The sequence below is a fragment of the Rhipicephalus sanguineus genome, chromosome 3, assembly GCF_013339695.2.
Source record: "Rhipicephalus sanguineus isolate Rsan-2018 chromosome 3, BIME_Rsan_1.4, whole genome shotgun sequence".
In the NCBI taxonomy this organism is placed as follows: Eukaryota; Metazoa; Arthropoda; class Arachnida; order Ixodida; family Ixodidae; genus Rhipicephalus; species Rhipicephalus sanguineus.
Window position 1 is genome coordinate 44955174 of NC_051178.1, and position 16185 is coordinate 44971358.

The following is a 16185-nucleotide window of genomic DNA, read 5'->3' on the forward strand; positions in this document are numbered from 1 at the left end:
AGCTTCCAGGAGCGACTTGGGAGGGCTTACACCCTCTCACCCCCAAAGAACGTGATTTTAGGAAGCCAATGTTTGGATTGTGCAGTTTCGACATCTTGGGCTCCATTCCGCGTATGTAATTATGACCGGCCTACATGGGCAGCGGAATCCTGAGTCGTCTGACCCGGCGCTGACCGGGCCAGACGGCTGAGGATTCCGAAGATGGGGTCCGACTTGGGCTTCTGAGCGGTCAGAACAACCCACGTTAGGGAGGAAGTGTTTCGGTATCTTGATGGCCTGAGAAGAGATGTCGCCGCGCCGTAGGGCTATCCGGCTATGAAGGCGGTATTTATTCACTATAACACGAATTTGTGCCCGTCTGCAGCACTAGATAGACTTTTTCTTTCGCGAGTCTTATGCCTAGGCCGAATCGATACTGTCTAGAAAACAGCCTCCTTCAGAAGCTCACACAGCAACCTACTCAGCAAAGGCGATCTTATGTGCAAAGTAAATGTATACTTTTTCTCAATTCACTGGTGTTCATTAGTGATTCGAGTGATTTGCTTAAACTATGCTATTTCTAGCATAGCTCATTTAGTTGTCACTGTGATAACGTGCACCGCATGCTGCCTACGCAGATATCGTCGCATGTGTGACGTCACATCTGGCTATAAAATGTATGCGCTCGAGAATAAATCGATCATTGTTTTGTGGCCACTGGTTGTGGCTATATCACTGGCGACGAGGGTGGGACCTCGAATCTCGTAGGCAGGTGCGGCGAAGGAACTCCGTGGCGAAAAAGTAGGCGCGTTTCGGCGACTGAAGAAGCGATCTGGTCATGTACGTGCTCTCGGAGTACGACACCGCAGCCTGCAACGTGGAGCACACAGCAACGCCCCTCGAGCAACGCCCCCACACAAGCAGCGAAAGCATTGCCGTGGTGGCAGCGAGCGGAGCTTCATGCTGAAGGGCGAGCGACGGCAACCTGAGCCAAGGACGGAGAAACAACCGCACAGAGGTGACTCTACATTTTCTAATCGCAGACAGGAATGTCGCGTTTAGGGAAGGTCGCTGAGTTTGATCCTAAGTCACAGAATTTCGAGTCTTACCTGGAGCGATTCGAACTGTTTGTGCAAGCCAACGACATAGAAGAGGAAAAGAAGCTAGCGGTTTTCCTAACTGTAATAGGAGCAGAAGCTTATGAAGTCTTGAAGAACCTTGTAGTGCCGGCTTCCCCACGTGAGAAAACTTACGAGGAAGCAAAGCGGTTGCTTACAGAACATTACAGCCCACGGAGCTCGGTAATCGCTGAGCGCTGCAGGTTCAACAAGCGGACTCAGCACGAAGGGGAAAGCGTAGAAAATTTTATAGTTGAGCTGAAGCACTTGGCCAGGAAATGTAACTACGGCGACTTCTTACAGGATGCACTTCGCGACAGGCTAGTAGCAGGTGTGCGCAATGAAGAAACGCAGCGAGCCTTGTTCGCGGAAGAAAGCCTAACCTTTGACAGCGCCTGCAAGATTGCCTTGGACCGAGAAATGGCGGCAAGAGAGGCAGCGCTAATGAAAGAAAAGAACAAAGAGGAGTCATTAAATGCGGTTGGGAGTCAGCCGAAGAAAGGGATGAAGAAGACTCAAAAGAACCACTTTGCCAAGAAAGAGCGATGTGAGAGATGCGGCAGAGGACATTCTTCAAGCGTATGCTGGTATAAAAACTCTGTGTGCCGTAACTGCTCTAAAGTAGGACACTTGAGAAAAATGTGCACCACTGCGCAGACAAAGAGGACAAATGCCTTAGACTGTTCTGACGAGGACTCTGAGCACGAAGTATTGGCCTGACTGGCTGCCCAGGCGGCGCTGCGAAAACGGTGCTAAAAACCGCCCCCTACGATAAGTTCTTTGGTTTCGAGTAGTCAGACTGGCGGCCGCATGCAGCACTAAGCTCAGATGCGCAATGGAGCCGCCGCTGTCGGTTGTGCTGCGCTTTGGATCTCGGCCAATTTCTGGCGTGGCTGAGTTCTTCAGGCCAAGCAATCCGCGTAAACGCAAGAAGCTCGTCAACGTCAAGTATGTTTACGACGTGCAGGAGATTGAAGGAACCATTTCGGCGCGCTGCAACTCGCAAGTGCAGCGAATCTCATACGACGTTGAACTCGAGTTAAGTTTTACGAGGCATGCTCGCGCGATTAACGACAGTGCATAAACGAAAAGATTGCTGTTAAGAAAGCCGAAATGATTTGCATTACACGACGAAACGGAATCAAGAAAGGTCCAGTGACGAAGACTAGTCGTCGGCGGCCCGAATGAGCGCATTCGCGCCGTGTGCCGTTTTCTGCCGCATTCAGTCGCAAACACACTTTTTCCCCATGCACGGTCGTAATTTTCAACATTTGGTTCTAGGGAATTCGTCAAATTCTGTCAGCGTGCGGTGGCGGTCGAGAAGCGACGGCGCGCAATGTTTACAGCCGGCCGCTGGAAGCAGCCGGCTGTAAGCAGCCGGAAAAATCGTAGGCACATACGCATGGTGACTCATGGATCGTTTTTCTCGTTTCCCACGAAATGCCGGCTGCATATCCTCGTGATCGCCGTCGGCAGCCACGGCGTGCCGTCTGGGCTGCACACAGGGAATATATACATATATCCCGTACGAAAAGTGATCAGCACGTTGCGTTGCAAACCACGTTTTGCTCGCGTTCTCACTTCACGCGTCGGACGGCACGTATCCAGCGGTTCCGTCGCTCCACTTCGTACGGCTTTCAGGGGAACCAGTAAAACCGCACATCAGGATCCTTAACCCCACTTTCGAGGCAATTAACCACGCAATAACGGCGGCGACCGCGCTTCGGGACCGCGCGCTGCTCAGAGCCGTCGCCCGGACCACCTGCTTTCGGCATGGTTTGTTGAAGCAGGGATCGCTCGTCAAACATGTCAGACTCTGCAGGCATAGCGGACAAGTTCCTGCGTACGTTTTAAGCTCTTTTTGAGCCTGAAAACTAGGCGCAAAATTAAGTAAAACGCTCAAAGCAACTGAGAACTGCGTAACTCGCCGGTCGGCGTCCATTTTTGACTACCCAAGCAACTTCGGCGCACGCCACCAGGCTCCGCCACAGTACTCAAAACTCTAGCGCGTCAGCCCTATACCATTTCATAAATGTGACACGCTCTTCTTACGATGTGAACATCTGCATGTTCAGGCAAACCCCTGAACATGCAGATTGACACAGGAGCGGCTGTTACTGTAGTGCCAGAGTATGTCTATGATTCACATTTCGCTCATGTTACATGTCAGCCCACCAAAGTGACACTTCGCACGTACACCGGCGAACAAATGACACTCAAGGGACAGTGTGAGGTTGCAGTCGTGTACAAAGGTCAGAGCATGATTCTTCCAGTAGTAGTAGTTAAGGATAACGGAAGGAGACTGCCAGCATTGCTTGGCCGGAATTGGCTTGAGCATCTCAAGCTGGACTGGAGCGCAATAGATCAAGTAACCGCGGAGGACAGAGCCATGTCATTGAGGAAGAAATACCCTGCAGTCTTTTCACAGACAATGGGCACCGTAAAGAGTTTTGAGGCAAAAATATCTTTGAATGCAGATGCTACGCCAGTATTCTGTCGAGTCAGGTCTGTTCCATTTGCACTTAAAGAAACAGTGGAAAAACAGCTCCGGGAGATGGTAAAAACAGGCATGCTACAGCAGGTATCGCATAGCGACTGGGCGACACCACTTGTCGTAGTCCAGAAAAAAGATGGCAGCCTTAGGCTTTGCGGTGACTACAAAGTTACGATTAATCCGGTCCTAAAAACAGACCATTACCCGCTGCCCAGGCCAGAAGACCTATATTCAGCAATTACAGGCGGTAAGGTGTTCTGCGTTCTCGACCTATCGGCGGCGTATCAGCAGGTAACACTGAGCCCCGAGTCACGATCATTTCTGACGGTCAACACCAGTTTGGGGTTGTTCCAATTTCAGCGCCTTCCATATGGTGTGGCTAGTGCACCCGCAATATTCCAATCCTTGATGGACGAAGTGCTAAAGGGCATTCCACACGTAGGGTGCTATATCGATGATGTGATCGTGGCTGGATCTGATATGGGTTCATGCCAAAAAACGCTAGAGCAGGTCCTCGAAAGGATACAGGAATACAACATCACGTTGAACACCGACAAATGCCGGTTTTTTCAACAATCGGTGACGTACTTGGGCCACACAGTCACAGCAGAAGGGATTTATCCCACGGAAGCAAAAATCAGGGCGATTGTTGACGCGCCTGAGCCCACTAACGTCACCGAACTAAAAGCGTACTTGGGCCTGCTAAATTTTTACTCAAAGTTCTTGAGAAACTGTGCGACCGTTGCTGAGCCACTGTATCGGCTGCTAAAGAAAGATACGAAATGGTCGTGGACGAAGGAATGTATCGATGCTTTCGCGGATACGAAAAAGCTGCTCGTTAGCAGCAAAGTCCTCACCTTCTATGACGTTGACAAACCGATAGGAGTGCTTTGCGACGCGTCTTCCTACGGCCTAGGCGCGGTAATATTCCATGAAACTAGCGGAGAAGAAAGGCCTATCGCGTTCGCTTCGCGAACCCTCACCGCAGCGGAAAAGAAGTACGCACAGTGTGAACGCGAAGCGTTGGCACTGATATTTGGTCTTAAAAAGTTTCACCGCTATCTTTATGGTAGAGACTTCACAATTTACACAGACCACCAGCCACTACTTGGCATTTTAGGTGAAGTAAAACCTATACCAACGTTGGCCGCAGCGCGCATGCAACGTTGGGCAATGAATTTTGCAGCATACAGGTAGCGCCTTAAGTACCGTAAGGGCAAGAACATGGACGTGGCTGACGCCTTGTCCAGATTGCCGCAAACAGTGCCAGCAGGAGTAGAATCCGCCGAGTGCCTCTGAGTATTTGAGTGTCTTCCACTGACAGCCGATGAAATCGCCAAAGCGTCCAGGCGATGTCTGACTTTAAGTCGTATAGCTGATTTCACTCTGATGTGGTTGGCCTGGCGAATGCCCGGAAGACCCAAGGGCGTATTATGTACGCAGAGACGAACTGTCACTGGAGCAGGGGTGCTTAACATGGGGAGTTCGGGTTGTTATTCCTGAAGTGCTGAGACATCGCGTGCTTGACATTCTGCACACTGAACATCCTGGGGCAAGCCGCATGAAAATGCTAGCCCGCAGTTTTGTGTGGTGGCCAGGAATTGACCTAGCCATAGAAGACTATGCAAAAAGGTGTAAAATATGCCAAGCAGTGCAACCTGCAGCTCCGTTAGCACCACTTCAACCCTGGAGTTATCCAGCCAGATGTTGGTCACGCGTCCATATAGACTTTGCGCAGACAAGTGCAAATGTGTTTCTTGTCCTTGTGGATGCCTATTCCAAATGGGTCGAAGTGTGGCCAATGCTCTCTACTTCAACAGCAAAGACAATTGAAAAGCTTCGAAGTGCTTTTGCCGCTTACGGATTCCCGGAAGCACTAGTAAGCTACAATGGGCCACAATTTATCTCGGCCGAGTTCGCGGATTTCATGGCCAACAACGGCGTGAAACACATTCGCACTCCCCCCTACCATGCAGCTTCGAATGGTGCGGCTGAACGAACCGTACAGACCGTGAAACGCGCTCTGATGAAGGAACTGTTGGAAAGCAAATCGTCAGGTACGCGTCATTCGTTCCAGGAAAATATTGATAGTTTCTTGATGACATACCGCAACACACCAAATAGCGTGAGGGGAAAGACACCCGCCGAGCTTTTTCTTAAGCGACAACCACGAACAAAACTTGCATTGTTGAAACCAGACTTTTCGAGATCAATGCACACGAAGCAGCAGAAACTCAAAGAACAGCGGGATGTGAGTCGTGGGCGTTGTTGGGAAACGGGTGTCTCAGCTTGCGACTGCTTCTGCGCAGAGCTGATGGAGCGATCAAGGCGACGGTGAGTTAAGGCAAATTTATATACATATATACAGAGGCTTTACATATTCGGCGCTGGGCCGACAGCTTATTGGGCTCGCACAGCGGTGCGACGACGACCCGGGACTTCTTCGTTCGCTGTCTCCCTGTCTCGCTGTCTCGCTCTCCCTCTCTCTCCGCGCAGCTTGGTTCTTTTATAGCCCTGGGCGATCGCTTGCATCAGCCAGTAGTGCGAAGCCTCCAATCAGGAACCGCCGTTGGTCGCTGGCTCGAACCGGATCCGCGGGGAGGAGGGCTTGCCGCACGTTGCGGGAGAGATTTCCGTCGGTTGCGTCAAGCGCAGCGCCGGAGTTGCCGGGGATTGCGTAAGGCTCCCGCCTCGTTGCATCAGCTGGTGTTGACGCTGGTTGAGTCAGCCTCATCGCCGGAGTTGCCGGGGATTGCGTAAGACTCCCGCTTCGTTGCATCAGCGGGTGTCGACGCTGGTTGCGTCAGACGTTTTACCAGCTTGAATTCCTTGTCGAAGCAAGGAAGTTTGGGTTGGGAGCCCTGGCATAACAGCACCCCCGCCGCCAGACAATGCGCCGGAAAGACGAGCTGCTTCCACGTGGCTCGGATGCCGGGCGCGCTCGTTCGCCAGGTCCATCCAGGTTCACCTCCAGGGCCATGGGGACATTTGGCTCCACGCTTCGTTCCGTGAACAGATCCCAGTCGCCAGGCCGGATCCCGGCTCCAGTGGCTTGTCGCCAAGATGTGTCGACTTGCTTTGCTCGTCTCTTCTGACGATCTTTCGTATCAGCACTTGTTGAGCGTTCTGCAACTTGTCAAGAACGGTCCGACAACAGACAACGCACGACACAAGCAAGTGCCAGGGTTGCCAATGATGGCTACTTTTCGCCAAATTGGCGAATTTGAGAGGCCCGTGGCGACCTAAAATTATGAATGGCGACATGGCGAATTTTTGGCGATTTTCGGGTCAGGTCTCCACTGAGTTATGCATCCTAAGCTCAGTGTCTTCACAACGAATGAGCGGCACTATTCTCTGTATTTTTCTGGATTTTGAGGTGCACATTACGTGCCGTTCGGTATGTCCGTCCTGTAACTCGTGTGTATCTCCTCAATTGATCTAGATGCTTCTATATCCTCAATTCAACTAGACTCATCTAGATGCTTCAGAGCTTCTCTAAAGTTTCGCTTCTGAAGGGGATAGATGACGTGTTGGTCGTGTGTTTCGGCCATTTGTTCCGCCAAAGCTCCAACTGTTCTGAGTAGCTTGGTGACTTATTGACTGCTGCAGTATCCCCTAAATGAGCTCGTATAGCGAAAATTGGCGGATACGCGCGTGTTTGTGCAATAAAAAAGTATTTATTCAGGCATTTTCCACTGTTCTCGGTGAGCGTGTGCAATGAAAACAAATGCTATATAACTTTTTGCACTGTCTACCCGTTCAATTATAACGCATCGGATTGACGCGGGTAGATATAAGTGACTATAGGAAAGGGACGGTGGTTTCCGGTATCATATTAGTTCACACTGAGAGGTGTAAGACTCACTAATGTACGGTACCTGTAAGACTTCTGTCTTACTACTTTCAATAAACCTGTTAATTCTTTTTTTTTCATATAAGGGGATGTAAAGTTGTCTACAAACAACGCCTTCACGGTTTTCGCCCAAGGTTTACCACACTTTTCTCTCTGAAACGAGCGGACAGGGATGGAAGCATATAACGAGCGTTTTATCCATTCATACTTGCCCCACCGCGCACATCTTGCGGGTAGTCGGAGAACCAGGTGCACCAAGCATACCCATGGTGAAGCGGGCGATGCGACTGGTCTTGAGAAATGTCAATACACTTTAAGGGCTTTGAATGGCACTGTATGCTACGGGGCTATACATAAGCGGAAATTCTTATTCCTAGGATATGCCGCAAATATCTAGAATGGCGAGTTTTTTGGCGAAATTTGTAAAAAAATGGCGACTTTTGGCTACTTTGTGCTCGTCGTTTGGCGACATTTACTCGAAAGTCAGTGGCAACCCTGGCAAGTGCCCTCGGTCACCCCACAGAACACCAGACCTAAATAGAATAATATATTCCTAGCTACCTTTATGTCGAAATTTTGTTCCCTCTATATCAAGAGGCACATGTGAGACACCAAAACTCTTAAAAACAGAACTCAAAATATTACACGTGTAACAAACGCAATGAAACTGAATTCAAAATAATCTTGGCCCCTTGAGATCACTCAGGACGGAAGCGCTCAGCTGAGGCCGCAATGAGGACAAAATTTTGCCCCAATTTGCCAGCGAAAACCGAAAGGATAGCCGAAGACGGCACTGATTAGAACGCGCGACTCAGTGCGTCTGCGTTCGCGTTTAGCTTTCCTTTCTTGTAACGAACGTTCAAGTTGTGCTGTTGGAGTATCATGCTCCACCTTAATAACCGGCCGCTTTTGGACGACATGTTATTCAACCAGGTTAGAGGACAGTGGTCCGTTTCGACCACAAACTTGGAACCGGAGACGTAACAGGCCAGCTTTTGAACGGCCCACACGAGGCAGGCACATTCCTTTTCAGAGGTACTATATGCCTCTTCCCTGCAGCTCAGTTTTCGGCTTAAATACAAAACTGGTCTTTCGTGACCAGTGTCATCTTCCTGGCACAATATAGCTCCCATTCCGCGATCACTCGCGTCGCACTGAATGATAAAGCCCTTGGAAAAGTCAGGCGCCATGAGAACGGGTTTTTTCGCTTAAGGCTTGTTTAAGCTTGCAAAACGCATTCTCTTTCTCCGAGTCCCATGTCACTTTAACTGGCTCCGACTTTCGAAGTGTGTCAGTTAGAGGGCTGGCAATGGTAGAGTAGTTTTGCACATAATGCTGATAGTATCCCGCTAGTCCTAAGAAAGCCCTTATCTCAGACTTGGTGGTTGGTCGTGGATAGTTCACGACGGCGGCTACCTTGATCTCTGAAGGTCGACGCCGGCCACGCCCCACAACGTGTCCCAGGTAAGACACCTCGCCGCATCCTAGGTGACATTTAGCAGGTTTCGCTGTAAGACCCGCTTCTTTCAACTTGTTCAGCACGACTCGTAAATGTTCGACGTGTTCTTCCCAGGTGTTCGAGAAGATGGCGACATCGTCGAGATACGGCAGTGCGAACTCGGACAGGCCATTAAGAACGCGGTCCATTAGACCCGAAAAGCAATAAGGCGCATTTTTCAGTTCAAAACTCAGCATAAGGGGACGATACGTTCCGAATGGAGAAACGAACGCGGCGTAGCGGCTAGCACGCTCGGTAAGAGGGACCTGCCAATAACCTCGCACGAGGTCTAGCGTGGAAATGTAGTTTGACTTTGACACTGTTTCCACCCTTTCCTCTAGATTTGGTATCGGATAGGTCTGGTCTCGAGTTATGGCGTTAAGGCGCCGATAATCGATGCATGGCCTAGGATCCTTTCCCGGCACTTGAACCAATATTAGAGGAGATGTATAGTCACTCTCACCCGGTACTATGACTCCCAACTCAAGCATTCTATCGATTTCCTCCTTCATGATCTGCTTCTGCACAGGGGAACATCGATATGGCTTACTACGGATTGGTTCCTCACATGTCAGCTCGATGTCGTGCTTAATAACCGTCGTTTTTCCGGGACGGCTGGAAAACACGTCTTTAAACTCAGAAACAATCCTCCTCAAGTCCTCCTTCTGGACTTGACTTAACCTTGGCTCCAGGTTCAACTGTTCCAACATCACCTCTGAACCCCTTTCGCTTACATCGCTAGAAGTCAGAATTTCTGCTCCTTCCTCCTCTGAAGCATTCAAAAGCAGGTTTACGACCGCCTGACGTTGAACGTACGGTTTCATCAAGTTGCTGTGATAAATTTTGTTAGACCGCTTTCCTAATTTCACTTCGTAGTTGGTATCGGAAAGCTTCGATATTACCTTAGCGGGCCCCTCCCAATGAACCTCCAGCTTGTTCTTCTTGGAAGGCCGCAGCAACATTACCTGACTTCCCACTTCGAAGGTACGTTTTTTTGCTGATTTGTCGTAGTATTCTTTCGACAATACTTGCGCTGCCTTCATGTGGCTCTCCACAAGATCTTTTGTTTTTCCGAGCCTCTGAAGGAGGTTGAGAACATAAGCAACTACATTCGGGTCCTCATCATATCCCTCCCAGGATTCGCGTAGCATTCGCAAAGGTGTTCTTAAGCTCCGGCCATATACAAGCTCTGCGGGACTAAAGCCAGTGCTCTCATGAGGAGCAGACCTCAAAGCAAACATAGCGGGAGGAATACATGCTTCCCAGTCGCATTTGTGCTCATAACAAAGAGCTCTCAGTATACGTTTCAGAACTGAATGCATACGCTCTACCGGATTAGATTGTGGGTGATGGATCGAACTGTGCACCACCTTGATTCCACATTTATCCAAAAAGGTAGAGGTAAGGCAACTGGTGAAGACGCTGCCATTGTCGCATTGAATTTCAGAAGGAAATCCGACACGCGCGAATATCGAGAGCAGAGCATCCACGACGTGAGGAGAATTGAGCTCCCTAAGAGGTACCGCTTCTGGAAATTTCGTTGCCACACAGAGGGCAGTCAGGATGTATGGACAACCTTGCCTTGACTGCGGCAATGGCCCAACAATGTCGATAACTAGGCGCCGAAAAGGTTCTGTTATAACTGGCACAAGCTTCATGGGCGCCTTCCACTTGTCCGTGGATTTCCCCACCCTCTGACAAGTGTCGCAAGAGCGCACAAAGTCTTCGGTATCTTTCCAGCATTTCGGCCAGTAAAACTCAAGGGAAATCTTAGCCTTGGTCTTCTTCAAGCCGAGATGCCCTGCCCACGCGTTTTCGTGCGCAAGTTCCAATAGCTGGCGACGATACTTTTGCGGTATCAAGAGTTGCTCATACCTGCGACCTTGTACATCTGTGTAGCTACGATACAATAGCCCAGATTTCTCATAAAAAGAAACATTCTTTTTCTTTACTCCCAATTTTACGCTTTCCATTAGCGCTTTTATCGAGATGTCTTCACGCTGCTCTCGAATGAGCGTCGCTCGATCAACCCTCGACAGCTCACACCAACTTTCAGCTACAGGCTTGAGCGTATTGCCCGCCTCGCCCAACGGCGCCACTTCGGTTTCTCCGCCGACGGAGACGACGCTACCCGCTTCAGCTGCCGGTGGCTCGAGTAACCCACCCCGAGAGTTTTCTGTCCGAGGCTCGCTCGACTCGCTGCCAAGGTCACGCAGCTCGGCCGCTTTTGCCGGTGGTGGCGTACTACATGGAACGAGATCAAGTTCCTGTGAAAGCTTCCGCGCTTGCGATCGCGTGAGGGCCATGTACGCAACGCTGGGAAAGAACGATTTACCCTGTTCTTTGAGAAGCTGCTCCGAGTTGTTCGAAAAAAGATAAGGAAAACAATCTGGGAGAGCAGCAGACACAGCCGCTTCGGTGTGAAGCTTACCGAAAGACCCTTCAATGATCACCGTAGCGATCGGTAAGCAAGTGCTCTGCTCCTCGGCGACCTGCCTGATCCATGCGCATTCTCCTGTCAAGTCGTTCGGAGACACTAATGAAGGATGGACAACGTCCATAGTTGCCGCTGAGTCTCGAAGTGCTCGACACGTTTTCCCATTGACGCTTATCTCCTGAATATACGGTTCTAACAACCGCATGTTCTTTTCTGATTCACGGATCGTTGCGAAAGCAACCTTTTGTTTACAATTTACCGCGATGTGCCCTTCTTTTTTGCAATTGTAACAGATTAGCGGCTTCCGTGACTCAAACGCCCGTGTAGTATCAGTGCGCTCTTTGGGAAGCTCACTCGACTTCTGCGCTTCCGTTTGCCCTTCCCTAACAGTCTTCTTCGTAAAAGACGGGTCTTTTCTGAAATTACGGTGCGGAGCAGGTTTTCGGTCATCAGGTTTTTTTGAAAAGCCCTCTTTTCTCTCAGCTTTTTCAACACGCACGGCCCTACTGTGCAAGTTTCTACGAGTGTAGTACTCTTCAGCTAACTCTGCTGCCTTGCTTAGCTGTACTTCTCCAAGCTTATCCTGCAGCCAAAGCTTGACATCATCCTCGATACAGCGGTAGAATTGCTCCAATGCTATGCACTCTACCACTTTATCGCGATCGTCATAGACATCTTCGCCCTTGAGCCAATCAATTAAATCGGCTTTAAGACGAAACGCGAAGTCAACGTGTGACTCATTCCCCCTTTTTGCATACCGGAACCTTTGCCGGAAAGCCTCGGGTGACAATTTATATCTTCTCAACAGGGCCTCCTTAACCTCGTCATAGCTCTCAAACGCCTCCCTCGACAAACACGTTATCACGTCGGATACTTCTCCGGGAAGCAGAGCTAACAGGTTCTGTGCCCAAAGAGACCGCTCGATGCCATTTCTATCGCAGACATGTTCGAACTTTACGAGATACTTCGCCATGTCCTCGCCCACTACGAACGGCGGCAGTTGGTCCCGAATTCTATGTCCACTAGCCTGAACCGTCGCAGAAGCTACGTTAGGCGCTTGCGAACACTGACGGAGTGCCAATTCCATTCTTTTCATCTCGAGGCGCTCTTCGCGTTCCTCACGCTCGCGGCGTTCTTGTCTTTCGGCTTCCTCGCGCTCACGGCGTTCTCGCCTTTCCGCCTCTTCACGCTCACGAAGTTCTCGTCTCTCGGCCTCCTCGCGCTCGCGGCGTTCTTGCCTTTCCGCCTCTTCACGCTAACGAAGTTCTCGTTCTCGTCTTTCGGCCTCCTCGCGGCGTTCTTTGATATCCGCCCAGGCCTCATCGACTTCCTCAGCCGTTACTCCCTCCTTCTGCATGATCTCAAGGATCGCTTGCTTTCGCTTCGCACGGCCCAGAGTAAGGCCGAGTTCTTCACAAATTTCGATGAGTTCCTTCACTTTAAGGTTCTCCATCGTTCACACTAGCCTCTTGCTATTTGCCCTCGTTAGAATCTACTTGCCGTATCCCCTATAAGTCTACTAGAAAGACACGCAAACAATTCTCAACCTGCCGTGTTTACGCCCTCCGCATTAACTTTGGTTTCAAAGCGCTCCGACTTGGCTCGAAACAATCAAAGCTCACTCCAATGCTTCACACAACCTTCTCTAAACTACGATAACCTGTGCTAGAGAAGTCTGGTGAACTGAAGGGAAAACATCAGGCACTCACCGCATCGAGGTAGCTGACGCCGGCCGATCCCGCAGCTGCCATCCACTGTTGGGAAACGGGAGTCTCAGCTTGCGACTGCTTCTGCGCAGAGCTGATGGAGCGATCAAGGCGACGGTGAGTTAAGGCAAATTTATATACATATATACAGAGGCTTTACATATTCGGCGCTGGGGCCGACAGCTTATTGGGCTCGCACAGCGGTGCGACGACGACCCGGGACTTCTTCGTTCGCTGTCTCCCTGTCTCGCTCTCCCTCTCTCTCCGCGCAGCTTGGTTCTTTTATAGCCCTGGGCGATCGCTTGCATCAGCCAGTAGTGCGAAGCCTCCAATCAGGAACCGCCGTTGGTCGCTGGCTCGAACCGGATCCGCGGGGAGGAGGGCTTGCCGCACGTTGCGGGAGAGATTTCCGTCGGTTGCGTCAGGCGCAGCGCCAGAGTTGCCGGGGATTGCGTAAGGCTCCCGCCTCGTTGCATCAGCTGGTGTTGACGCTGGTTGAGTCAGCCTCATCGCCGGAGTTGCCGGGGATTGCGTAAGACTCCCGCTTCGTTGCATCAGCGGGTGTCGACGCTGGTTGCGTCAGACGTTTTACCAGCTTGAATTCCTTGTCGAAGCAAGGAAGTTTGGGTTGGGAGCCCTGGCATAACAGCGTGAGCGTTTGTTCGACGTTGGTGATAAAGTGTTCGTGAAGACTGTGCGCGGTGAGTGTGCCTCGTGGGAGGAAGGTGTGGTGCGTCAGGTTGTGAGTGCTGTGACATACGTGGTGAAAGTGCGCGAACAACTTCGGTTTACGCATGCCGATCACCTGCGACCACGCCATGCGGACCCGACACCAAGCCTGAATCCCAAGTCCGGACTCGGACACCCTTTAACGCCGCACAGCGACGTCACAGAGGAGAAATCACCGGCCGCAGGAAACTCAGCCAGAACTTCCGTTCCAGATAAACTGGTGGCTACTGATCCGACGCCTCCTGTTCAACAGCCTATCCCACCTGTCAACGTGAACTGCCCGACAGAGCTAGCAGCTCCGACGTCACAAACGGAGCCACGGTCAGCTTCGCCGTCAGCGGAAAGCCAACCGTTCCGGCGCAGCACACGAACCCGCAAACCACCGGATCGTTTCTAGCACAAAGACCTTGCAAATTGAACTTACAAAATGTTAGAGGGAAGGAATGTGATAACGTGCACCGCATGCTGCCTACGCAGATATCGTCGCATGTATGACGTCACATCTGGCTATAAAATGTATGCGCTCGAGAATAAATCGATCATTGTTTTGTGGCCACTGGTTGTGGCTATATCAGTCACCAAGCATGTCGATGTCGGTGCCCAATGCTTGTTAGTGTTGCTGTGAAATAGTGTAATTTTTTATTGCGATTGATATATGTAATTATGTCATTATTACTAATTATCTACTTTGTAAGCCGCCGCCCCCCCCCCCCTCTGTGATGTCTTAATGGCGCTGAGGGTACTGTAATAAACAAATAAACTAAAAGGTTCAATGCACTGCAACTTCACTTACACCATTATGCTGCACTTATAAATGTCCTTGCGGAATTCGAGCATCTTTTAAATTAAAAATGAAGTATTCTAGTATCTGTATTGCAGTATCTGTATTCCGGAATACTTTTTTCGTCATATTGCAAAAGTATCTCCAAAATATCCTGTTACGTTAAAGGCAAATGTATCTCAGTATCTGTATTTTAGGTTTCCGGTCTATGTATTTCGATATCTGTATTCCGGAATACTTTTCCGAGTATCTCTGCCCAGGCCTGTTGCAGGGCAGCTCCAGCCACAGGTCATAGGTGTTGAGCAGGTGTCGTCTGTTATTGACGAATGGCACATGCTGAAGTGTGATGATGACAGAGGTGCCTTGCACATAGAAGGAAGGGTCGATGATTACTGGGCGAAGATCTTCGGACTGAACGCAGCATCAGGGGCACCAAAATACCCTTTGCTATCTAAGCTTATCAAAGCGCTTCTTTCTTTGCCCCACGGCGACGCTGACCTAGAACGGGGATTCAGCGAAAATAAGCACCATCTAGATGGCCGGAGCTTGCTGAGCATTGCCAGCATTAGTGGAATGCGCCACGTGAAGAGCTTTCTTCAGCGGTATGATGGTGACACAACCAAAGTGCCTCTCAGCGCAGATCTTCTGAGAAGTGTAAGGCAATCTCGTGCCAGATATGCGCAGAAAGTCAACTCTGAAGAAAACACACGCAAGCGGAAGGCAGCAGAAGAACCTGCCTCTGAGCAGCCTTCTCAAGAAGCTGAAAAGAAAGCATTAGAGGACCGAGTGGCAGCCAGCAAGGCAATGCTAACTAGTGCCGAGGAAATCATCAGCTTGGGCGTAAAGGAAAAAGACATCAACAAAGTTGCAAGTGGCCATGTACTCCTAACAAAAGGGAATGAAAGCCTTGAGCAGGCACTTAAGAAGCTGGATGAGCACACAAAAAATGCCTAAGAAAGCCAAGTGTTGATATCACGTTGCCGATGCCTCCACTGTGTTTTGTGAGATTCTCGTCAACTTCTAGTCTTATCCCTTTGCGACACGGCGTCCTCGTTTGGGGACGCGACATTTAGAAATTTTTTGCAGGAGCCTGGTACACCGCAACGCTTTCAAATCTGGCGCGCTGAATTGTAATTGTAAATTGAATTGTAATTGTAAATTGTAAATGTAAACAGTGCTGCCATCTGGCGAAGGCGTCGCGAATTGTATTGTCCAAGCTCAGTTCAAAATGTACGCCACCTCCTTTTACGGTGCGTCAAGTAAGTGCCCCTTTTTTTAGCTTCCTTTTTGTTCAAAAAGCATTACCATGTGAAATACTTTCTGTCATTTGTTCTATAAAAGCTGAAAAACAGACAGGCACCAAATCTGTGTGCATGCAAGCATTTAAAGCTTCAGTCGAGACGTTTTTTAATAGCGTCCTCGTTTGTGGACACCGTGCATCAAGTGCCCCACGATATGATACTAGCTTCGTTCTCTTCACAACTTTCCGTGGATGAATATGATTGATGAAGGAACAATTTTGCTTGTTCCAGATATTGGACGCCATGGAAGAAACCGCGGTAAACTTCCGAATTCATCAGTTGACGCTGT

General features: G+C 50.0%; 2 protein-coding genes across 2 annotated transcripts in view; one reads left to right on the forward strand and one right to left on the reverse strand.

Moving 5' to 3' along the window:
- The window catches only part of LOC119386593 (piggyBac transposable element-derived protein 3-like), a 318613-nt gene that overhangs the window by 174783 nt on the left and 127645 nt on the right, over positions 1 to 16185 (reverse strand). The gene's annotated exons all lie outside the window — the stretch shown is intronic.
- On the forward strand, positions 1029 to 14211 carry LOC119385434 (uncharacterized). The gene is made up of 2 exons (XM_049413991.1): positions 1029 to 1644; positions 13766 to 14211. The coding sequence occupies exons 1-2, from the start codon at positions 1029 to 1031 to the stop codon at positions 14209 to 14211; spliced, it is 1062 nt and encodes a 353-aa protein (XP_049269948.1).